The sequence below is a fragment of the Eschscholzia californica genome, unplaced genomic scaffold, assembly GCF_041429995.1.
Source record: "Eschscholzia californica isolate CP2 unplaced genomic scaffold, dmEscCali1.0.p SCAF_2, whole genome shotgun sequence".
Taxonomy (NCBI): Eukaryota; Viridiplantae; Streptophyta; class Magnoliopsida; order Ranunculales; family Papaveraceae; genus Eschscholzia; species Eschscholzia californica.
In genome coordinates, this window is record NW_028238309.1 from 2,716,536 (window position 1) to 2,741,683 (window position 25,148).

General features: G+C 35.0%; 1 protein-coding gene and 1 non-coding gene across 2 annotated transcripts; one reads left to right on the forward strand and one right to left on the reverse strand.

Moving 5' to 3' along the window:
- Window positions 1-5,588: 5,588 nt before the first annotated feature.
- On the reverse strand, window positions 5,589-5,660 carry TRNAM-CAU (transfer RNA methionine (anticodon CAU)). Its single transcript has one exon. It is a non-coding gene; the product is annotated as a tRNA-Met (tRNA).
- Window positions 5,661-15,053: 9,393 nt separating this feature from the next.
- LOC147555245 (transcriptional regulator SUPERMAN-like) lies at window positions 15,054-16,708 on the forward strand. Its single transcript, XM_086663491.1, has 2 exons — window positions 15,054-15,270; window positions 15,833-16,708. Exon 2 carries the CDS (start codon window positions 15,853-15,855, stop codon window positions 16,528-16,530), a length of 678 nt encoding a protein of 225 aa, XP_086519617.1. The 5' UTR covers window positions 15,054-15,270; window positions 15,833-15,852; the 3' UTR covers window positions 16,531-16,708.
- Window positions 16,709-25,148: the final 8,440 nt, after the last annotated feature.

Here is a 25,148-nt window from a genome sequence, read left to right on the forward strand (position 1 = left end):
AGGTGTATGAGATACCCTATGAGAACCCTTCACTTATTCCATCACCGACTTCATCGCCTCCCCCCTCTCCCTCCTCATCTTTTCTTCTCTACCATTCTTTGAAAACCATAACCCTAAGTCTTATCCTAAACCTTTAACGCCTCCTCCCTCTCTCTCCTCATCTTCTCTTCACTTCATGTTCTACTAGACCATTCTCTGAAACACCATAACCCTAAGATTTAGCCTGAACCTTCTATAGTTCTCTACTTCTCTTTGGCTCTTTGCTATGATTTTTTTTATATTGTTAGAAACATGAGTTGAATGTTTGGCTGATACGTTGATGATCTACGGATCAGATGAAGCGTTTTGAAGCTTTTTGAACTTCATCGTTGATCATTAGTTCTCTGTTTAGTACTTTAGTTCTTTGATGTATTTTTTTAAATGTGAGATGTTAAAACATCTAGTATGTTTGAGAAAAGTTCAATGATATTATCGGGTTGTATTTTTCTTTTAATCTAATCTAATAGAAATCAATTTGTATTTTAGGGTTTGCTTCAGATCTTATGATAATATTTTGCTTTGTTATTCTTCTACATTGTAAAACAGTAAGATCTTATGCTATTAATGTCTAAATTTGTGAATGGGATTTAGGATTTTAAGAAAAAAGTTGTTAGGTTTTTTTGTTCAAATGAAAATTGTGTCGGCTTTAACGTTCCGTTAACTTAACTTGTTCAAATGTTATAAAGGTTTCTTCATCTTGATGTTGTGATTGCATTTTTTTTAACTACTTCTTCCTCCCCGAAATTATTCATATATGAATCTTAAGTTTTAATGTGTTCAAATCTGTTTTGATGTTGTGGTTCCATTTTAGTTATAATGTAAATAGTTATAGTCAACTATGTACTGATATTAATGGATGAATAGCTTATAGATGAATTTCAATACTATCATTGCCAAATTGGTCTGACCCGAAATGCCCGCTTAGGTCCTAACAGACAGAGAAGCTCCGAGTCCGACCGACCGAGTTCGTGAAAGAATTGCCCGAACCCGACCTGGTCATCCCGACTCGTGGAGCCCTCGCCAAGAACAAAACTCCGTACCTATGGGCTCAGACTTGGAGTGGTAAAAACAAGGACAACATCGTTAAGTAATAAGGCTTGTGGCCTCACCATCATCTCTCCTCCATCTCATCTCCTCTCTCTGCCACATCATGGGACACGCCACCTCATCATCTTCTCCGGCGAAGGTCGCCGCGACCTTCAAACATAAAAAAAAAAAAATTGTTTAGTTTCTCTCTCTTCTCTCTCTCTAAAAAAAATTTTTTAAAAAAAAAGAAAAAACCCTCTCTCTAGATCAAACCAATTAAAACCCTAAACTGAAAAAGGAATCCGCATGTCATAGAAGAAAGAAATGAAACAGTCAAGAACAGAAAACAAACCAAATGAATGATGAAGATGAGTGAGAAAGTTTATCAGTGATAACTTGATGAAGGGTTTATGATTATTACTAGCCAACATGAAAGGACCCATATCACCAGCCCTAATAGAATGAGCAATTTCATTTGCTACTACCACACATGAACTAACCCATCCACATAAACCCATCCATACTATTTTTGCTATCAAAATTGTTCTTCCCCAATTCAATATTGGCATTTTATCTTTGTAATCTGAATAATGTCTGTAATTCAATGAATCATCACAACCCTAGAAACACTCTCTGTAGACTCAAATTCTATAAAAGATGAAAGGGGATTCCTGATCGGATTATGGAAGAAATTCTTTTGTAATAGGAAATTGTGAAAAGTTTGGTGTCGGTTCTCAACCAATTTCATTTGGAGCAGGAGGAAGCTTTAGTCAACTGGTGAACTAGATTTGGTTCACCAGATGTAGAGAGAGGTTTTTTTTTTAAAAAAATTAGAGAGAGAGAGAGAGGAGAGAGGAGAGAGAAAATAAAAAAGTTTTTTTTTCAGTGTTTAAAGGTCGCCGGCCGGAAAATTGGTCGGCCGGTGACCTTCGTAGGAGAAGACGATGAGGTGGCGTGCCCTATGATGTGGCAGAGAGAGGAGATGAGATGGAGGAGAGAGAATATGACTAGTTAACGGTAACTGAAAAAAGAGAGCCATATGAGTATTTTAGCTAAAGTAGGGGGCTAGGCAGGAAGCTTGTCACAAAGTTGGGGGGTCATTTGAGAAATAACCCTTAATGAAAAAAAGAATAACTGTGTCCTTTTTAGAAATAAAATAATTAATTTAACAAAAAAGAAACAAAACAAAATAAACAATAAGTAGAACACCAAAAAAATTAGGTTATCCAGAATATAACAATGATAAATATGGAAAGTCGGGTGACATGTTTTGGGAGAGTCCTAGAGCAATACCATGGGGTGCTTATAGAAGTATTGGTTAAAAATTTCGTTACATTTGATTGATACAACTGTTCGTGTCAAGGCACGGGATATACCCTAGTATGATATAAACGTTGTATTATGTAATGGCACTATTTTAACATTATTTTACATTCCGATATATCCATGTCATTTTGATGTAATAAATTTGGGTGTTTGTTGATAAGTGACAAATACTCTGGTGAAGAATGTGAGTTCTCGATTAGATTCTATCAACAAAAAAAGATGAATTAGATTGTTGAGATCATATGAAATTCTCTAAGATCTGAAGTCATGACTTTCATGAATAAAATTATGAAGTTGTGTATCAATTGGTAAAAGCTATTTTATTTGAACTGAAGACGAAACAATTAAAGCTTCAGTTGGTTAAAACCGGTTCAGTGGTTTAGATCGTCCAATTATGTTGATAAAGTTTGGTTTAGTGGTTCAGATCGTCCAATTATGTTGATTGGCCCGTCCAATTCAAATATTAGTTATCTTAGAAGTAATTTTTTTTTCTAAAGATTCCTATTGTGCACATAATAAAAAAAAATTGTTGTTGGAAATGCACAATATTAACTTGGTGATGTGCAAATGTTGTACATTCATAAAAGAATTAAGACATAAGGTAGCTCAATTCGCTATGTTAATTTTCTTTCAACGTCAAAGATTCACTAATTCATTTTCATTTGATGTGGAACCTTCCTAACTTCTATTTTGTTGGTCCAAGCACATGTCGTGAAAGTAAGGAATCTTCTTTGCAATGAAGAAATAAGATATTCTGAAAGCAATTGAATCACCGAAACCTTAGGACATCGGTGCATAATAAAGAAATAGAAAATGAAATAACGTATACGATAGTTCAAAAAACATTACGAAGAATAGATCATATAATTACAAAAAAATATGTTACATACAAGATTTTAGAGATGGAAAGAAGGTTCTAAAAATGAATCAGGTCGTTTTGATCATCAAAAAGATGTAAAATCGATTTGAATCAAAACCAGACTCGTTTTAGATGAAGAAGACAATCATAAACCAAACTCGTTTTAGAAGAAGAACACGATCAAAATAAAATCACTCTTGGATGAAGAGAAAAAAGAAACAGGATTGAATTCCAAAATAGTGATATAATGATCTATACAAGTATTATACTTGTCTACTTGTTTGATGAAGATGATGAGAAGAGCGAATGATCACTTCAGGAACTTTAATGGCAACTACAATTTTTAGAGTGAAGGAGAAAGGGAACGGAAGAGAGAAAATGCATAGTTTTTCCAAATGCACCTTTTTGCTCTCTGTGTGGACAGAACTGTTGCTTATGATGGGCATACAGCGCAATCACTCGGGTAATTGGGTAGAGGAAATTGACTGGTGTTGATACATTTCGCGGTAACTCACTCCTTGGCCAAATGGGAGGACTGGTGTTTACAACATATATTTATAATATATGGAAAGAACGAAACAACAGGGTGTTTAGAGGTGAGAAAAGTCGAAGAGGGAAATCTTAAAGGAAGTGATAAGCGAGGTTAAAATTAAAGTGACATCATGGAAACGGAAAGCAACCCAAACGAGCGAGGCATTACTAATCATGGATCGGTGTAATCTAGCACTCCCACTTACCACGAAAATCGTAACTACGTGTAAATGGAAGGGTCCTCAACTGGGCCAGATTCTTGTAAATACAGATGACGCTTTTGCTTCTTCATATGGAGGATTTGGTGCTACATTGCGAGATAATAATGGAGATACAATTGTCGCAGCTGCATCCATTACAATGAGAGTCGGTATTAACTCATGAAATGCGTGGAGTCCGGTTAGGGATCCATTATTACTGACTCTATCCTCAGAAAATGGAAGGATCCTCAACTGAAATGCATGGAGTCCGGGTCAAGATAGCAACGGATTCTTTGCTTACTGTTTCTATCCTCAGAAACCCAGAGAAACCCCCACCGTGGCAGATCAAGAGATTGGCCAGAGAAATCAAACTATTATGGGAGAAATTCGAGGAGTGTTCTATTATGCATGTGTATAAGGAAATAAACCAGACAACAGATTACCTCTAAATAATTAAGCTCGCGAATGGAATGATCGAGGTGAACCCAGAAGCAATGCCTGAGGAATTAAAGAAGCTAGTTAGAGATGACTAGAGGGGTGTAATTAGAATTAGCCATACTTAATTTGCTGAGTGATATGTTTCTTTATAAGTTTTATGTTTTATTCGTTATTTTTCCGATATTAGATATGTAAAGGGTCGGGTCGGGCCCTTCAACCCGTTCACAATTTCAAATAAAAAAAATGCATATTATTTTCTAATTCATATTAGTAGTTATGAAAGAATAGTATGGAGAATAAAAAAAGATTGGATTTGAATCCTATACATATTAGAAATGAAATTATTTTTCCGGTCCATAATTTTGTGGACCAAAGACCTTAAAAAATATCAGTACGGGCTAATGACTATTAACACATCCAGAATGGAATTTAGAATCATTCTCGCCAAAATTCAACAGAATCTAAAGCTATCATTTGTGGGTCGACTTTATCTCTCTCAGCTTATAGACTTTCTCAATCTAAATCAGAATGGTTGATTTTTTTTAGATTAATTGTTGATTTCCAAATAAATAACTTTGGAAAATAAGAACATTTAGGAATCTATGATTTATTAAACTTGATCCACTACCATTTGGTTTAGTGGATGAACACCCACTCTACATTTTGGAGGTACCAGTTTCGATTCACGTGGAAGTCGAAATTTATGATTTATTGAACTTGGGTAAGTAGATTTAGGAATAAGTGGACTCTGATGCTCCATGAGATGGTCTTAAGGGTTTCTATATGGTCTTTAAGGTCCAAAATGTCTTTGCGATGATAGTTATTGAGTTTATCTAAATTCATGATATATTATGTTCATTATATTCATTCCATGTAATGTTGTAATGACTTTTCACTCCATATCAAAAAATAAATAAATAACTTTGTTTTCTGTTGGGACAGGAGAAAATATTAAATTAGCTTCTTTTTTAAAGCCTTTTTGCTCATTGATATTAGATGTCAAGGGATACTGTGTCTAATGTGGCATAATCGTGTAGGTTAATCACTAGCCAATGTGGTTACTCCTCAGTCCTCACTAGAGAGATTCTAACAGCTAAAGTGGCCCCGATCTTGTATCCGCTGATGGTTGGATCAACAGTCGTTTTAAAAGCCAAAAAAAACATGAAATTTATCAGAGCCAGGTTTCGATCCTGGGACCTGTGGGTTATGGGCCCACCACGCTTCCGCTGCGCCACTCTGATAATTGTAATAATGAATCAAGTTTATAGTCTAAAGTAGATAACATTAATATTTCTTTAGTGGAAGGAGATTGGACTTTGGAAGCGACCTCAGGTCTTACCACCACCATCCTACAACAAGAACCACCTTCACTTTCAGTAGAAATGGCATTCACCTCCACCACCACCAAAAATACCATCATCATTGTTTTCTGTGTTAATGATAACATGCCTTGGAACTTCTCATCATTTGGTCACTGCTAGTTTATCCAAGGGTCCGTGTACGATAAGCACAAAATAAAAAAATATAGTAATGGATTTTGTGACCCAAACTTCTAAAGAAAAATAGGTAATAAGTCCATCTTTGAATTCTTGATTTTTGTTGATGCAAATACAAAAATGCATCACTAGTGTGTTCATTGTTTAGTTCAGTGATTTGAAATCCTTTCCCGCACACTGAGACAAGTGAAGCCTCGTCACGAGCAGGTAGACTAAGTGTGTGCCTTTCTAATACAAATGGCCATAGAAATTTTTTACACACAAATATATACACTCACATCATAGGTATTTCTTGTTCAATATCAAAGGAAATGTTAGTGCATATAACAAAAATGGTGAATGTATTTAATATTTCGGGCCGGTTTGCCCAATTCAGGGAGATGTGTGCATATAATAACGAAAATGGTGTGTACATATAAAGTTACCCAAGGCTGTTTGGTTGGAGGTGGTGTAGTCGGCCCACTAAAGGCTTGCAGGCCCAGTACAGGAAACCATTAAGTACATTTTAATGGTATTCTTTGCAGGGAATGCAGATTCTGTGAGTGACATACCGAACTGGGGAAGACGGCGACAATGAACAACTCCGTGATTACAGAGACGTGGTGGGCTTAGCGGAAGTGTTAACTATCTTGTAAGTGACGAGGAGCTCATTTAATTAGAAAATCACACAGTAGCATCCGTCCGGTATCAAAACATTCCTCAAGTGATGGTGTAATATTTCAAGCATGAATGGATAATTTACTCAGTTCGATTGGTTTATGCATATATATGCTTGTTCTCTCATTTTCCTAACATCCATGTATTGATTTATTTATCTTTGATTTTAGAAGATTGAATTTTTTTTCTTTTGAGTGAAAAGGGTACTATTATTGGAACGGATTACATAATAGTCCAAATAAAAATACGGAAAAGAAAGTAAACCAAATGGACTATTCTGCAATAAGTTAACGGATCGAAAGAGTAGTGCAAGCCAATTTTATCATTATATCATGGACGAAGGACTACAGCGGCCAAGTTATGAGCCTCCTGGTTGCATATACGTGGGCAATATGATAGGGTAACATCAACGGTGACCCAATTCCACCCCTCTAATTTGTAAAATTTCATGTCCTATCTAAGCATTGTGAAGTATCATTTAGTTATCTCACATGAAATATATAGTATATCATAGTTTTCCACACACACACACACACACACATATATATATATAACCAAGCCATGAGATGGAGAAAATATCAAAATTTTAGTGACTAAGTGTACACAAATGGTCAGAAATATATAGGTTGTTGCGAATAGGACGTGGATAAGTTCTTCTCTTTTAAGGAGGCAAAATAGTGTCGTTCATTAAAAAACTCAAAGCAAGGGTGGAAGTCAAGATGGCTAACTAGCCCCTCAAAACAATAATACACAAAAACAAGGATCATTACAAATGGCTTATGGCATCCCAATCTCTAATTAATTGACTAAAAAGAGTGTTTTTAAACCAGTTTTTGACATAAACCCAATAGTAAATGAGACTTTTGACTGAAATAAGGACATTCTCCAACGATTCTTCTTTCTCATAACCTGTCTTCAAAGTTCTGTTATTCCTTTCGAGCCATATCGACCAGATTATGGCAGAGGGGAATACATATATAGATAAATAAAACTTTCGATCTGAAATCTTACGTTGCTTCTGAGAGATTAAAATAATGTTGTTAAGAAGATTTGATTTCAAGTAGACAGCGTCCCGTACCTTAGCAGTGAAGGGGCACTTGAGGAAAAGATGAGTTGAAGTCTCACAATTCATCTTGCAAAGGGAGCATCTGTTGGGGGGGCAGCGAATCCTCTTCTTATTGTTAGAATAATGTATATAATATATAGTTAGGGGTTATTTAGTAATTTACCCTTTAAGGGTCTTTTAGTCTTTTTAGTCTTTTATCTTTGCTATATATATGTTAGCTTGTAAACCTAGTTCAATAATGAGAATCCTTGCCTCCATTGTCCCTCTCTTCTTCTTCTAATATTGTTTTTGGTTTCATTATGGTATTAGAGCAAGGTTCTTCAAGTATTTTTATGGTTTGAGTTGGAAGAGGAGACAAGGTGAAGGTCTGGTGCGGCTACTCCCGTTTGATTTTTTGTTCAGTAGAGAGTACTTCAATTTTTGGTGGTTTTGATTTTGGTGGGACGAATTCTAAAAAAGAAGAAAACCGGTTTTGATTTTGGTTAGTAAGCAGTAGTATTGGTGGGTAGTTTTGATTTTTTGGTGGTCTTGATTTTGGTTAGTAAACAGTAGTATTGGTGGGTAGTTTGACTTTGGTGGTTTTGATTTTGATTACTAAACAATAGTATTGGTGGGTAGTTTGATTTTGGTGGTTTTTGATTTTGGTGGGTAGTTTCCATCCGTGGTTTTGACGAATCTAAAAGAGAAGAAAACAGTAGGGTTTGGACTGTTTGGCTGTGAAGGGTAAAGCTATTTCCTTCAAGAACTGTTTGGCTGTCAGGGTAATTATCTTTTCACACCGTTCTTTGGTATTGTTACTTCACGGTTCTTCTTCTTCGTATTTCCTTATCTAGTCACTTTGGTGTTATTTTTATTGGTTATATCTGTTTTTTTTTTTTCCTTTATATTTGGTATTGAATTGAGCAATATGGAGAGTGGAAAAGATGATTCATTGCAGGCTATTAGTGTAAGATTGAACGGTAAAAACTATTCTTATTGGAGTTTTTTGATGAGAAATTTTTTGAAAGGGAAATATTTGTGGGATTACATTGATGGTACTGTTGTTAAACCAATTGATAGATCGAAAGAAAATTTTGCTGAATTATCTAGGGTTTGGGAAGCAAACAATTCAAAATAATTACTTGGATTAATAACTCAGTAGATAACACTATTGGATATCAGTTGGCGAAATTTCAAACTTGTCGTGAGATGTGGTTTTACTTAGCAGATATGTTCCAACAGTCGAACTTTGCAACACAGTATAAGTTAGAAGCTGATATTAGAAATATGGAACAGAGAGATATGAGTATTCAAGAATTTCATGCTGCAATGACTGATCTTTGGGATCAGTTAGCTCTTACAGAATCCGAAGAATTGCAGGCTTGTCCTCCTTATATTGCTCGTAGGGAGGAAGTTCGTTTGGTTCAGTTTTTGATGGCTTTGCATAGTGATTTTGAATCCATTCGTAGTACAATTTTGCATAGTAAACCACTTCCCTCTACTGCTAAAGTTGTTAATGAGCTTATGGCGGAAGAGACACGTCTCAAGTACCAAGCAAAGAAAGGCATTCTTCAAACACCTACTGAAACAGTGTTAGCTGTTCATTCGAAGCCAAATCAGAATCATCAGAACAAATCTTATACAAAGGTTGCTATGGATGAATGCAGCTTCTATAAGCAAAAGGGTCATTGGAAGGCTCAATGCCCCAAGTTAATGAACAAGTCACAACAGAATCAGAGACCTCAAAAGCCTTTTCAGTATAACACTGCAGCAGTTATACCGCCATCTGGCTCGTCTGTATCTAGTGGTTCATCTTCTTCTGTGCCCAAAACTGATAATGTGGTTGATCAATTTCAAATGTTTCAGAAATTTCTTGCTTTGCAACCACATGCTATGTCCACCTCTGCTTCGCAAGACCCTTTAGCTCCTACGTCTTCTAGTACTACATTAGACTCACTCTCAGATCAGTTTCAGAGATTCTTAGCCATGCAGCCTCATGCCTTGTCCTCTTCTGAAGGTTTGTTTTCTCTTATTTCATCTTCAGGTATGCCTTCTTCAGTTTGGATTTTAGATTCTGGAGCCTCTCGTCATATGTCTCCTGACTTATCATCCTTTGTTTCATTAAAGAATATATCTGATCTTCCAGTCCGGACCGCTGATGGCACACCAATGTCATTAGGTGGTATTGGCTCTGTTGTCACACCTAATTTATTTCTTCAGAATGTTCTTCATGTTCCCAAACTTACTTTAAATCTTGCTTCCATTAGTCAGTTGTGTGATTCTGGATGTTTAGTTTTATTTTCTTCTACTGGTTCTTATGTGCAGGATGTACAATCTCAGAAGCTGATTGGGACAGGCCGTAGGCATGGGGCATTATATTTTGTAGAGGAACTGAAAGTACCTGATCTTGCAGCTTCCACTCTTGACTTGTCATCCTTTCGTTTGAGTTCTTCCTCTTCTAGTTTTTACTTATGGCATTCTCGTCTTGGTCATGTTTCGTCATCTAGGTTGAAATATTTAGTGTCAACTGGTGCATTAGGAAATTTGCAAGTTAACAACATTTCTGATTGTAGTGGTTGCAAACTTGCAAAATTTTCCGCTTTACCTTTTGCTCGGAGTTTGTCTGTTTCAGTGAAACCTTTTGATTTAGTTCATTCTGATGTATGGGGTCCTTCTCCTGTTCCCACAAAAGGAGGTTCTCAATACTATGTTTCCTTTATTGATGATTGCACTCGTTTTTGTTGGGTTTATCTTATGAAACATCGTTCTGACTTTTATGATATTTACCAACAGTTTCGAGCCTTAGTTAAAACACAATATTCTTCTATCATTAAGTGTTTTAGATGTGATTTAGGAGGGGAATATACTTCAAATAGGTTTCGTGAATTGCTTGCTATGGATGGAACTGCACATCAATCTTCGTGTACAGATACTCCTGAGCAAAATGGTGTTGCTGAAAGGAAGCATCGACACATCGTTGAAACTGCTCGTTCTTTGCTATTGTCTGCCTCTGTTCCTAGTGAGTATTGGAGTGAAGCTGTTCTCACTGCATTAAATTTAATTAATAAAATTCCAACTTCCCATTGTTCAGGTTTGTCTCCTTTTCAAGAATTGACAGGGCATGCCCCTGACTACTCATCCTTAAGAGTTTTTGGGTGTACTTGTTTTGTTCTTCGTCCTCGTGTTGAGCGTAGCAAGTTATCTTCTCGTTCTGCCATGTGTGTATTTCTTGGTTATGGTGAAGGTCAGAAGGGTTATCGGTGCTATGATCCAGTTACTCGAAAATTTTATGTCTCACGTCATGTTGTATTTTTAGAGCATATACCTTATTTTTCTATTCCTGCTAATGCTCATGATGTGTCTCCCTCTAACCTAATCCATATTGATCCTTTTTCTGATATTTGTGATACTCCTACTGCTCATGTTGAACCTGTTGCACCTGATGTTGCTGATGCTCCTGTCACTTGTGATGCCCCTCCAATCCCTACGGCTGACCAAGCTCCTAATGAGATTGCACATCCACCTTCTCGTTATCCTCCTCGTCTTCGTAAGTCTACTCAATTACCTGATTTTGTTTATTCTACTTTTTCTCCTTCTTTTACTTCTTTCTTAGCATCTATTCATTGTCACTCTGAGCCTTCTTCCTATAAGGAGGCAGTTGTTGATCCTCTTTGGCAAAAGGCAATGGCTGAAGAACTCTCTGCTTTGCATAAGACGGATACATGGGATTTGGTACCTCTGCCCTCTGGTAAACGTACTATTGGTTCTCGTTGGGTATACAAAATTAAAACAAAGTCTGATGGGTCTATTGAGCGTACAAAGCAAGACTAGTTGCTAAGGGCTTTTCGCAGGAGTATGGGATGGACTATGAGGAAACTTTTGCTCCGGTTGCAAAAATGACTACAGTTCGTATGCTTATTGCAGTTGCCTCGGTTCGTCAATGGCATATCTCTCAAATGGATGTTAAAAATGCTTTCTTAAATGGGGATCTTCAGGAAGAAGTTTATATGACTCCTCCTCCTGGTATTCCACATAAACCTGGAGAAGTTTGTAAACTTAAGAAAGCATTATATGGTCTCAAACAGGCACCACGAGCTTGGTTTGAGAAGTTCTCAACTGTAGTCACATCTCTTGGCTTTGCTTCTAGCAATCATGATTCAGCTCTTTTTGTTAAATGTAGTGTTGCAGGTCGCATTCTTTTGTCGTTGTATGTTGATGACATGATTATTACTGGTGATGATGTTGACGGTATTACATCTTTGAAGTTGCAGTTAGCTAGCCAATTTGAAATGAAGGATTTAGGCACTCTCCGTTACTTTTTGGGGATTGAAGTAGCCTCCACCCCACAAGGTTATCTTCTCTCCCAGTCCAAATACACTGCAGATATTCTTGAGCGTGCTCGTATCAGTGATACTCGGACAGCCGACTCTCCTATTGAGTCTAATGCTCGCTATTCTTCAACAGATGGTACTCCTTTAGCAGATCCTACACTATATCGCACTATTGTTGGCCGCTTGGTGTATCTTACTATTACTCGTCCAGATATCGCATATGCTGTGCATGTTGTTAGCCAATTTGTGGGTTCACCTACTACAGTTCATTGGGCAGCTGTTCTTCGTATTCTAAGATATCTTCGAGGTACTTGCTTTCAAAGCCTCCTTCTTTCATCGACTTCTTCCTTGACTTTGCGAGCATTTTCAGATGCAGACTGGGCGAGCTATCGCACCGATCGTAAGTCTATTACAGGTTATTGTGTATTCTTGGGTGATTCTCTTATTTCTTGGAGGAGCAAGAAACAGACTGTTGTATCTAGATCATCCACTGAAGCCGAGTACCGTGCTATGGCGTCTACGACAGCTGAGATAGTTTGGTTACGTGAGTTACTTGCGGACATGGGTGTTTCCATTTCAGAACCTTCTCCTATGTATTGTGACAATCAAAGTGCTATCCATATTGCTCATAATTCAGTCTTTCACGAACGCACCAAACACATTGAGATTGATTGTCACTTTACTCGACATCATTTCACTCAAGGCACCATCAGTTTGCCATTTGTCTCATCCACTATGCAGATTGCTGACTTGTTCACCAAGTCACACTCAGTTCCACGCTTTCGTTTCTTAGCTAGCAAACTCTCGATGCTTTTCAACACCGCACCGTGAGTTTGAGGGAGGGTGTTAGAATAATGTATATAATATATAGTTAGGGGTTATTTAGTAACTTATCCTTTAAGGGTCTTTTAGTCTTTTTAGTCTTTTATCTTTGCTATATATATGTTAGCTTGTAAACCTAGTTCAATAATGAGAATCCTTGCCTCCATTGTCCCTCTCTTCTTCTTCTAATATTGTTTTTGGTTTCATTACTTATAACCCTATCCATTGTAGGAACAACCTCACGAACGATAGTCCAAAGATAAAACGACAATATCGATTATTTTTCGAGTTCTTGATAGAAAGAACAGTTAGAATTTAAATGGTCAATGTTAGTTCATTTCCCTTGTACAAATAATAAAGAGCCCCATGTATTATTCCACATAGCATAAGCGTTAGAATGTGTGGAGTCGACTGTCGATAAGTCTTGGTCAATCTTTGCCTTGTAAGCTAGTTTTGAAGGAGAGTTAGAGGCAGAGAACTAGCTTCTCAAGGATGGGTCGAGAGTCGGTAAGGCTACATGAAGGGGGATGCATGACTCTCATACCGACCGAGAGTTAGAGTTTGCAAAATGAATTAGCTAGTTTTGAACAATATTTTCCTTGTAATTAAGCTGCTTTTTAAGGAGATCAGTTAGGACTTATTATAACCATCATTATATGATTTGGTTGAGATATTCATGCATGTTGCTACTTTTCATGTTTGAAAACCCAAGAAAGTAAAGATCATCAAATATCAATAGGAGTATTGACTGATGGAACATTTGTTTGGTCTTAGTTAGTCTTGTTCAAATCTCTAATTAAACACATCTCAATAGTAAGACTAGATTGAGATGGTGGGAATATATATATATTGGATAGAGAATAAGTAGTGATAATGAATATATTAAAAGATAAAGTGATTAGATTTAGGTCATTAGGATGGGGGGGATGATGATGAAGTGAAAGTAGAGTAAGTGATAAGGCAAGGTGTTGCTCTGTGGGTAATGCCTGTTATTTTGGATGAAGAAACCTATAAAGACTTGTCCTATTTTTAGCAACACAATTGCTTCATCTAATTGGCCATCAGTCTCTTCCAAATCTCTAACCCAAATCTAAACTAGGTTCACCTCTTGTCTCTTCTGGTTCTTGTCAATCTATCCACTCTTTCTCACTAGATTTCTCTCTGACCCTAAATATTGTTGTTTCTATCCTATTGGATATCAACTTTCTACATCATGTTCTTTATTGATACTCCTTTTCCACTATTATTATTATTATTATTATTATTATTATTATTATTAGTTTAATTTCAGTTTATTTTCCATAGGATTGTGAAATTTAATTTTGCTATGAAGAAACCTATATATAATACAACACACACTGTGTTTGGTCTAAAGCTTCTAAAGCTATTGGTTTGGGCCTCAAATCTTGAGAAGGCACCAATTTGTTTCCTTGTATGTGGTTTGCTCATTGCCTAGAGTCATGTCTTAGTGTTCCTGTGATTGTTTGAAGAAAAAAATGTGACAATAATACAAAAAAAAACATCAATTTAAAGTTTTTGTTGGAGTCAATCGACCTTGAGCGTATATACTGTGTAATTGCCTTATAATATTAGATACATATACCAAAATAGGAGAATATGCCTTGCACATCTGAACGTCGGCCCATAAATGTATGCTACACTATATCAATATGTCCTGACGACCCAATGAACCAATATGAGTAAAAAAAAGTCTTTCGCGTACAACTAAAATATTGTGTCAATGGGCTATCATATCCTAGGATACCTTTAAGAGTCTTTGTATGACTTTTCAGACTCAAAATATCTATGGTAGTTACAAAACTAACCCAATTCATATATTTAATCGTGATGTATCCATGTCAAATAGAATGTAATTAATGAGCCTTGAAATCTATGTCAAAAAATAAAATACTACGTGGCAAACTTACAAGATTTCTTAAGAGAGTTGAGTTGAATGATACCTTTAAACAATATTATTAGTTCGTCGTATGCTAGTTCTTAAGTAACTTAGTTGTAGAATTATTGTTAGATTGTCAAGAAATAACATTTTGAGGCAGGTAGTATAGTATAGGAATGTATATTATATTGCTAAACTAATTGACGAGTTGGTTGTGCAGTTACTCTAAAAACTCGAAGTCATATGAGCGATTCAAGGTAGATGTGGATTTCATCATTTATTGATTTTTGTTAAAATGTATTGTAAAGTAAGATAACAATAGACTTTCATGGCCCTCTGATGACTTTAAAGGTCTTTATAAGGTCTTCAAGACCCAAAATATTTTTGATGATGGTTGTTACTGGGCTCATGATGTAGCTCTATAAGAGAAGAATGATAAGTGGGGTATACCCACATGATATATAACTTTGAGTTCTCTAGAAAGAGGAGAGAGAGTGTGTATTGAATGTTGATGAGGTGAAGAGAGAGAGAGGAAAGGGAATACATCAGGTAGATTTGGCAAAAAGGTATAACCTGGCAATAAAAAGATCAACATTCACCCAAGTAAGATCCAAAAATAGAAATATACATTTTGCAGGTTTAGTACCTCTAATGAGATTTTCACTTCAAGTCTTTAAACATTTTGATGGGTTTTTCATCTACTCTCAATTACTACTCTCTTATCTCCTCTATATTTTGTCATCATTTTTTTTTCTCACAGTACCCACTACCCTTTAGTGACTTACTTCTCTTCTTCATTCTCTTTCTTTCATTTTCATGGTTTTTTGAGATATGGGTCTCCTTCCCTTTCCTTTATATTCCCACCTTCATTCATTTATAGTGGATTTTTGCTAACTACTTTTGATTAATTAGTACTTTCAAAGTAAGGGTAGTTTTCCTTTGATTCTTCTTTTTCTCTTTGTCTTTCTGATTTTGTTAGGGTTTTAGTACTATTAAAACTTGACTTGGAATCATGGGTTTTTTTCTTAATTTCAATTTAGATGATCTAATCTAGGTAGATTTTGTTTGTTCTTTCTTTATTTTTTATTTAAGGGTTTGTACTATCATATTACTCTAGATGATGATTTAAGATTCTAATTACTCATTTTGATCATATGATATGTAGGTGTTGAATCAAAAGCATAAATGGAGAAAACCCTAAGTTTGAACAACAAGAAAGCTAATGGTGGAGAAAACAACTACTCCAACACCAAGATTATCAAAGATCCATTAGATTACAGCAAAAGTTACTATGGTAAAGATTTTAGTAGGTTTTCATGGCCTCCAAGACCTTATACATGTAGTTTTTGTAAAAGGGAATTTAGATCTGCTCAAGCTCTTGGTGGTCACATGAATGTTCATAGGAGAGATAGAGCAAGGTTGAGACAGTCTCCTCCATGGGATATTGATCATCATCAAGCTAATGTTCCTAACTTGAACCAAAACCCTAACCCTAATTTCAACTCATCTTCTACTACTACATCATCAACTAAACAACTTCCACCATTTACTTCCACATTCCCTACACAATCTGTCACTTGTTTAGCTTCATCGCCTTCATATGTAGAGAAGATAAGCCCTCAAGATCATCTCTTTGGTCCTTCGAGTTCCAACGGGCGGGTCGAAAAGTACTTCAAGAAGGCAAATGTGATGAAAACTTTGTTTGAGTTTGGAGAACTAAAGGGTTTTGAAAAAGGAGAAGATGATGATCAGTTTAAGAACTTGAACAAGAGTAGTCATGATCATATTGTTAGACTTGATTTAGAGATTGGTTTGTGTTCAGAAGATGATTTAGATTTGGAGCTTAGACTTGGATACTCTTAGTTAATTACACTCTATTTTAAAGTTTATGTTGATGTAATTTCTAGGGTTTTATGTCTTAATCTATATATTAGGGTTTTGTTACATCAATAGCTTTATGATTAATAGACACTTAGCTAATTAAATAGTTGATTTCAATCATCAAATGTTTAAATTAGTTTGACTTGAACTTATGCATGCATGAAACTGTTAATTATTGTCTCACTAATTACTTAAATTAATAGAATAATAGTTGATTAATCTTGGCCCATGACTTGTGATTTGTTTTTTGTTCTTTGTTAGGTTAACAATAACATAACCACATTAATTAAAAGTTGTTAACACAGTAATTGATTTTGATTTACATAATAAATTTTGGGAAAAAAGGGTTTTCTTCTTGGCTTCTTGTAAATATTTTTTGTTAAAACAATGAGTCAATGACCATCCTTTTCTAATTTATTTGTTTCAATGAGATCAATAAATAAATAAAATTGGGGATTTTATTTCTCTTACCTCCTCACTAAAATGTGGAAAATTGCATATGCCCCTTGAATCATTTCTCTATGCAAGTATTTGCAGTATTCGATCGACCTAAACCCATAATTAGAATCCGACTCTTACTCTTCCAAAACCCAAAGGTCATAAGTGTTTCTGCCGAAAGAAAACATTGACATCTATTAAACAAATATGTTGCTAATGAGGGATACGAGTTAACACACACACACACACACACACAAATATATATATATATAATGAATTTTTTGTATTCAATACTTTAAAGAGACTTATATGAACTAATATGCTTCTTTTAAAAAAATTACAAACTTCTTTGATCTGATTTATGATTGAGATGCCTTTTTAAATTTATAATTAAGGGGATTTTTGTTGTTTTATTTGTTCTTTTGTTTGTGCTGTATCGCGTGACTGTTTCTCCCCCGTTTGTTTCTTTAATTTGTTTCCTTCTTTTTTTTTGTTGAAATCTTTTGTTTCCTTCTTAGAAACTAAAACGAATCTTGCAATTTCTAAAAAAATCAAGATCTAGATATAGGGAATGTTGGAATGTAAGCGATACGAGTCACTAAAGAATTAAATATGGATGACATACTAAACAGTTTTATTAGTATAAAGAGACACTACTACTTTTGTTTTGTAGAACTAAAAAGATAGTTTGAAAGCAATATAATTAATAACAAATTATATACAATAATTAAGAATTACAGATAGATGACATTCTCTTATCAACAATATTAGTTAGCTATATATAATATGACACATGAGATTGAATGATGGGTGCCTATATAACTACAAGATTGCAGCTAGGATCTTATAAGTGTCTTGGACAAAAAGCAAAGTAAGTGTGATTGATATATAGTGGTGGTATCTTGGGAGACAATATACTAATGTTTGCATGCTTTTATTCTTTAGGGTAGCAAGTTTCTCAAATTTGGGACAAATAGTTTATGCACTTTAGAATGTAGTAGAAAGAAAATGACTTTCTTTCTCCTTTTATTATGGTAGGCCCTAAATAATCAATCAAAATAGATAGGTTAAAGTATATTATCCATATAAATGTTATCAAATTCCAAAGGCCACTATTTTGGAGAAACAAAAAAAAATGTTACAAAATTTAAAAATGAAATTGCAGATGTTGTCAAATTTTCTAGAGAACAAATTATTAAAGAGAATAATTTGTTTTGTCAAACGTTCTGGGACAACACAATTTTATACTCCAAATTTTTTTAATTTTCCTTGGACGGAGGCCAATTTCAATGAAGAAAATTTTATATATCTTCATAATCAACCACGTATATTTTGATTCACAACTATAAAAAAATACCAATAATCTAAGATTAATCTGCATGATATCTATATTCTCACTTACTATAATGTTTAAAGTCCTAATCGAAAATTTGCAGTATGGATATTTTCAACTGGTATAGTTAATTATACGATGTGACTTGTTGTTATGTTTTTGTTGAACATTACAAACTTACTATGTAATAATATGATAAGAATGGTAGAGCGGTAGGAAATAACAAAAGGAGATAAGGATTTCATGTACTTCTTAAATGATAACATAGATATATACTTTAGAAGTTATTAATTTAGTATATTCAATTAGTATGTTATTAAAAATTATTTTCTATATTATTTAGGCAATAATAATATTTGATAATAGGTGAGAATTATTATCACTTTTTTGCATGTTCCCGACAATGTATAAGTGTCAGGGTATGATGGGATTTCCTTAAAAAGAAACTGATAATTTGGTCAGTCCAATACCAAAGCAGAATGGATCAATTTGTCTCTGTAATTTTTATGATATTTTCTCCTCCACACACCCACAAAAGAAAACCCTAACTTTTTTTTAAGTTTCATTTAAACCTAAGCTTGCATGAACTTTGAATCTCTCTCTCTCTTCTTTCTCTTTCTACTCTCTAGGGTTTCACACTTTCACTAGTATGAAGTCACTGAAATGTGACTATTGTTGAACATAGAATACATCAATAGAATCATGATGAAGAACAAAAAGTCAGACTGACTTAACTACTTAATAAACGACAATTTTGCCAAAATTTCAAAGAATGTCTTTTTCCTTTGATGGAATCTAATAAATAAAGCATCACAACTGAATGAGATCTTGATGGATCTAGTGGTGGATCTTCTCATCATTTACTTCACTTGATTATGCACAAAAAAAAAATATATAGCATAAATGCTATTTGGTCTCAAAATGGATACCGACCACAACCTAAAATCTGATGTGGTCAATATTCGTTGGTCTGAATGTTTTTCTCTCTACATACTCGATCAATGAGATCCGATCACATCTCAGGCTATGATCTGTTCCCTTTCAAGTAACATTTTTCTGTATACATGACATATGATTCAAATCATCGTCAATTAAATTCACAAGGCAAAAATAAATTATTTTTTTGAGTAGGTTAAATCTTTATATCATAATAAGTAGTTGATAACTAATCCATTATATGATACCATGATTTTAATTACACGTGAAAATAACTAATCAATAGAAAAAAAAAATATATGGGTAGTTAGACGTTCGGGTTTATATACATTTAGGATTGGGCAAGACTTCTCAGATAATCTCTAATAACCATATCCGCCACAACAATATAGTGGAGCTACCCATGCATCATTAGATTTGGACATCCACAAATTTTATCTAACTCGGATAAATGTGTCAAGTTTCGAATTTGAAACTTTTCTCTTACCCCTCCCCATAATATCAAATAACTATTTCTTGTAGAATATAGGCAGACCCATTAACCCGTCTGAATAACATTTTGTGTGTATGACGCGTCTGCGTATTCAGTAATAAGTGAACGAGAGATACAGAGATTAAAATAGTTGACAAGATAAACATAAAGAAAAATGTGAATTCCTAGTGAAAAATATTGAAAAGGATCGGTGACCAAGGTCGTATGTGAACTGAAGGACATAGAAAATTATTCTGGCCAAAGTTTAGGGGGAATTTTGTGAAATACAATTATTAGCATTAATTATGATGTAAGAAATGAAGAAATGTGACGTCATTTAATGCCCCCATTAAAAACGTTGACTGAGTAATGATTGTACACCCACAGAATGACCTAGTAAAAGATAAAGTGGGTGTACAACAGTACTGCATGACTTGTTCTCTATTTCTGCAACCCCAATAGAAATTGTCTGACGCCATCTTAATGGTCGGCGCTCCCTATCACGTCTTCAAGATTTACGTCATTCATAGTTTCCCCCCTTCACTTCAATTTTCTTTATGAGAAGTTTTAAATATTGAAGACAATGTATTTTGCCTTAGAGAATTGATCAAAATAAAAAATTTGGTTATAATTCCCTTAACAAAAAAATAAAAAATTCACTGGTCGGGGGCTCGGGGCTCCCTAAGTCGACCAAGTTTGGTTATAGTGTCCTTAACAAAAAAAAAAAAATTTGGTTATAGTGGATATCGTCTCTTTTCTTTCCAGGCAAAAATTATAGACCAGTGAATTCAAAGGTTGCTGACTGTCCACCTCCGAACGACGACCCAACTTAAAAAAAATAATTAGATACCCAAGTTGTGGATGAAAAAAAATGTTCGGGAGATTTCAGTTTCGAAAACCGGGGACATAAAGAACAAAATACGTGTCATGAAGGAGAAGGTAGTAGTAGTAGTAGTATTAGTTATCGATCGAGAAATTCTATTAATGAGATTAATCTGATCCCAGAAGAAGAGAGAGCATTTTTTTCTTTATTTCAAGTTAGGTCGCATGCTGAAAGTTGTCGGCTAACGACTTGGTGCTGGCAGGTCAAACTCTATTTCAGCATTGCCTCCTAATAACACATTACCTTGAACCAAACTGGAAATTGTCTTTAGCGAGGTTACCTCTAATAATTTTGGACATTGCTCATAAAATCTCCCTTTTTTTATTTTAGCACCATAAGAAAATTCACTTGAGAAATGGTGCAAAAAAAGAAAATTTATCTAGCAATGGTTCTAAATAGATTTGAGAGGAAATTTCAAATCTTTTTTTAATGTTAATTTGACAATTCATTCTGATTTGTGTTCTAAATTGAAAGAAATTTCGGTTGTTAATTTAGAATTCTCTTTGGATTCCCCCGGCTCTATCATCACTTAGAGAGAAAAATGACTAAAACAATAAAAAGATTGACTTGAAAAATTCAATTTATAGTTTGAGATATAATTTTTTTTTAAAATGGGCGTAGCTTTGAGGTAAAAAAATTTTTGGAGCATAAAGAGTTAGTCAACAAACATTGATTAGAGGGTTTATTCTTCTTTTGATTCAAAAATTAACCTGATTAAATATTTTCCCTTAATCTTCATCTTCTCCCCCCCTCCCCCTCTCTTTCTCTCTCTCGCTTTCTTTTACTTACTGTCTCTTTCTCTCTCCCTCCCATTGTCTCACAGTATCTCTCTGTCTCACTACTGTTTCGCTCTCACTAACTATCTCTATGTCGTTCTCACTCATCTCTTTCTCTCTTGTATTGTAGAACACTCTCATCGCTCTCGTTGTAGACATATCTCTATGTAGATTAGTTTCTCTTTCTTTCTCTCGCAGTCTTTCTCTCTTCCCCTCTCCCTCTCTCTCTTGCGGTATGTGTAGATCTCTGTGTGGAGAACACAAAGTTCGTGACCACGAAATCCTCAGAAGATTTCGCCAAAAACCCTCGTTGAGGTTTGGTTCCGGCGAAGGGAACATTTTCCTAGGCGGAATAGTGTCTATGAGGAGATAACGAGAGAGAGAAAAAAAATGAGAGATCGATCAAGAAACAATGAGAGTTTGGGAGAAAAACATGAGAGATCGAGAGGCATAGATAGTGAGAGGAATAGAGAGATAATGAGAGGGAGAGATCGAAAGATAAAGTAACAGTGAGTGGGAGAGGGGAGAGGAGAGAGAAAAGCGTCAATGATAGTCAGATTGGTGGTGGTGGAAAGTTGTGGTGACGAATGTGATAAATGAAATGAAGATTACGGGGCAATGTTTGATCAAGTTAATTTTTAGATCAAAATATCATATGCCGCTGAAAATATACAAAAGAACATGGATTCCCTAGAGAATTTATTCTCGGAGATGATTATTCTTTATCCCTCAAAGCGACGGCCTTTTAAATCTTACAAGAGTTTACTAGTCATTCTATAACGTAAGTTCAATAATATCAATTTTGTATAAATTCTCACTATTTGTAATAATCCAATATTTAACTTACCTATCTAATTTTTAGATATTTCATACGTTAATATGTGCTTTTGGGACATATGATAGAAAAATTATATGTTTAATTATGACAATTATACATAGACTTTTTGTTTTATAGGAAAACTGCTATTTAATTTGATTTTCTTGCGTGAGCATAGCCCGAAGCTCCGAAATATAATGCGGGGTTTGTATGGACGGAGCTAGGATTTTAAATTAGACTGAAGTAGCTTAAAATGACTATCTAGCAACCAAGCATATAATGTATAGGTCTTCTTCACTCATTGTCAATTGGTTTTGAGTTGGATGACCACAAAGTTAACATGGTATCAGACACAGGGTCACACGTGATAGACTTAAAAATCGCACGTGCTCTACGTCACCCAAAAAAATACGTTTTAAGCAAACTACGTCACACGTGAGGGGAGCGTGTGAAAATAGTCCCACATGGGAGAAGAACTATCTAACAACCAATAATATAATGTTTAGGTCATCTCCACTAATTGCCAATTAATTTTGAGTTGGATGACAAAAATTTAACAGTCCACACAAAACTCCGCCCAGCCGGTTTGAGTTTCAAATATGAGCATGTCACGTCTGTTTTCTGGTCTCGCTCAAACAAAAACCTCAACGGCTCTATCAAAATAACACCCTTGGATTTTATAACACATCTCCTTTATGTGTTACCTGGTATCAATATTTTTGAGAAATTCTTGAAGGAAAATCTCGTGAAAAGCCATGAATATGTAAGTACATAATTTAGGTGAGATATGGGACTACAAATTTCTGGTCCCACACGTGTGAGAGGTGAAATTTAGGAGAGAAAATAGTAGAGACAAAGAAGGAAGAAGAGAACCTGCCAATAGGCTTATTTTAGTGAAAGAAATAAGCATGGGATAAAGAAAACCTCAGTAGGCTCACATCACTATCCTCACCCTTCCCTTTCCCACATTCATTTTCACTATTTTAACACTCACTCTTTCTTTAACTTCACCAAACAACTTTCTACATGAAACTCCTACTCTCAACTAGAGAGAGAGAGAGAGAGATGACTTGTTAGTTAGGTTAAAACATTTGAAGTCATAAATGGAAGTATTATAATGTCAATCTGGTTCAACACCACTTTGTCTGAGTCCTTTTATGCCCTCATTCATTCTTTAACTATTTTTGAATTTTTGAATTATTTGTTTGGTCATAGAAATAAGGGCTTGGAGCTCATTTGAATGCACTTCAGTTATACATATTTTCCTCTCATTCGCAGTTTGAATTCGGTAATGTTTGGCTCTCAAAAATATCTTGACGAAGTTTGTGATTCGAATGGTGTGTCAAGTTTCTTTTGAAATTTTGACTAAATCTGGATCGTTCAAAGGGATTTGAATTTCAGACGTTCAATTTTTACAGCTCAGATTCAATCAAAGTTTCCAAAAAAAATTGTCACGTCATTCCAACAAAAATTCGTCAAAATCTTTTGCAGACCTAGCATTTTTGTAAAGAATTCTCAAGCAAGATATGTTTTGTAAAACAAAAAAAAAGTACTAAGATATGTTGGAGTACGAGCAACCACTTATATTATACTGGCGGCATTGCAAATTATGATACAAAACGAACACCAAATTTTAGAAATTTTGTGAAGTGATTTTGAACTTATCGATAAAATTTTTTCAAAGATAAAATACACAATTGAAACGGTGTGAGACACTACGAGCACGTTCATATACAAAGATCGATTTGGAGACCTGCCCATCCTGAATAAGATTAATTGACAATAAAAAGCAATGTTTGAGAATCATAGATATTATATTTTAATTTTTAATTTAAGGAGTGGTTGAAGGGAGGAAAAGGGATTTAGCCTTGTAGAAAAAAGAGTTGATGCTTCTTTAAATAAGCAACCTTCAACCTTGGCCGGTGGGTCTTTTTCCATCCCAATCTCTGTTGCTTAGGTCATGGAAATGACATAAATGTAGATGCCAAAAGTTAATTTGTTAATAATCAGAGTATTCTAGCTAGTTCGCAAAAAGATTTTAGTTTTCGGAACGTTAATGTTCTAAATTTTAATGTCAATGTAGTTTACATCGAAAATTCAATTATATCATGATACAAATTTAAACCCGGACTGTTTCATGTTTGAGTTTTATAACTTCGTAAAGTTGTTGAAAAATGCATAAATAATCGCAACAAAACTCCAACTTCGACAGTGATTTGCATATGTGATTAACAGTGAGAATTTGGGAGGTTGCCTTTTGTCAAAATTTTGGGTGGCGATAATTTTTCCTATTCTTTCGAAAGCTTCTTAGGCAAATGATAAATTTTAAGGCACCACTTACATTACTGATAACTTAGTCAATACCCAAAGAAAAACTCAGGGCAACCCAAGCTTCTCCGATGACGATAAACTTAACGTAGTACTCGAGCTAGACTCAGATTATAATTGGTCATCAAAATGCCAGACGTACACCATATAACAAAACAAAAAAAACATGAACTAGGCTCCAAAATAAAGACAACATTAGGAGCAGTGTGAGCGAGGATGGTCTCACATCCACGAAAGGTACTCCTAAAACCCCACTTATTGCTAATAGGTTATGAGTTTTCTATTTTTCTGAAAGATCCTGGATTTTGTGCTTGGCTGGCCTGAGATCCTTTCGATGACCTACTATTGTGTTGAATATGTCAATATGATAAGATCTGATCGATTATGCAGAGCCCGTGGTAGCAAAGGAACGGGGAAAAAGACAACTTTTTTCAATTCTATTAATATTAGTCAGTGATCCATGCTTGGTGAATTCCTCCTTTTCTTTTTTTCTGTGTATCGAGGAAAAAGAGGGTTCAACGAGAAGAGAATTGTGCGATGAGTTGACCTATTTTAAATATACCACATGGATTCTCCCATACACTTCACATGTTTGAATCCCAACAGACTTAGACAGA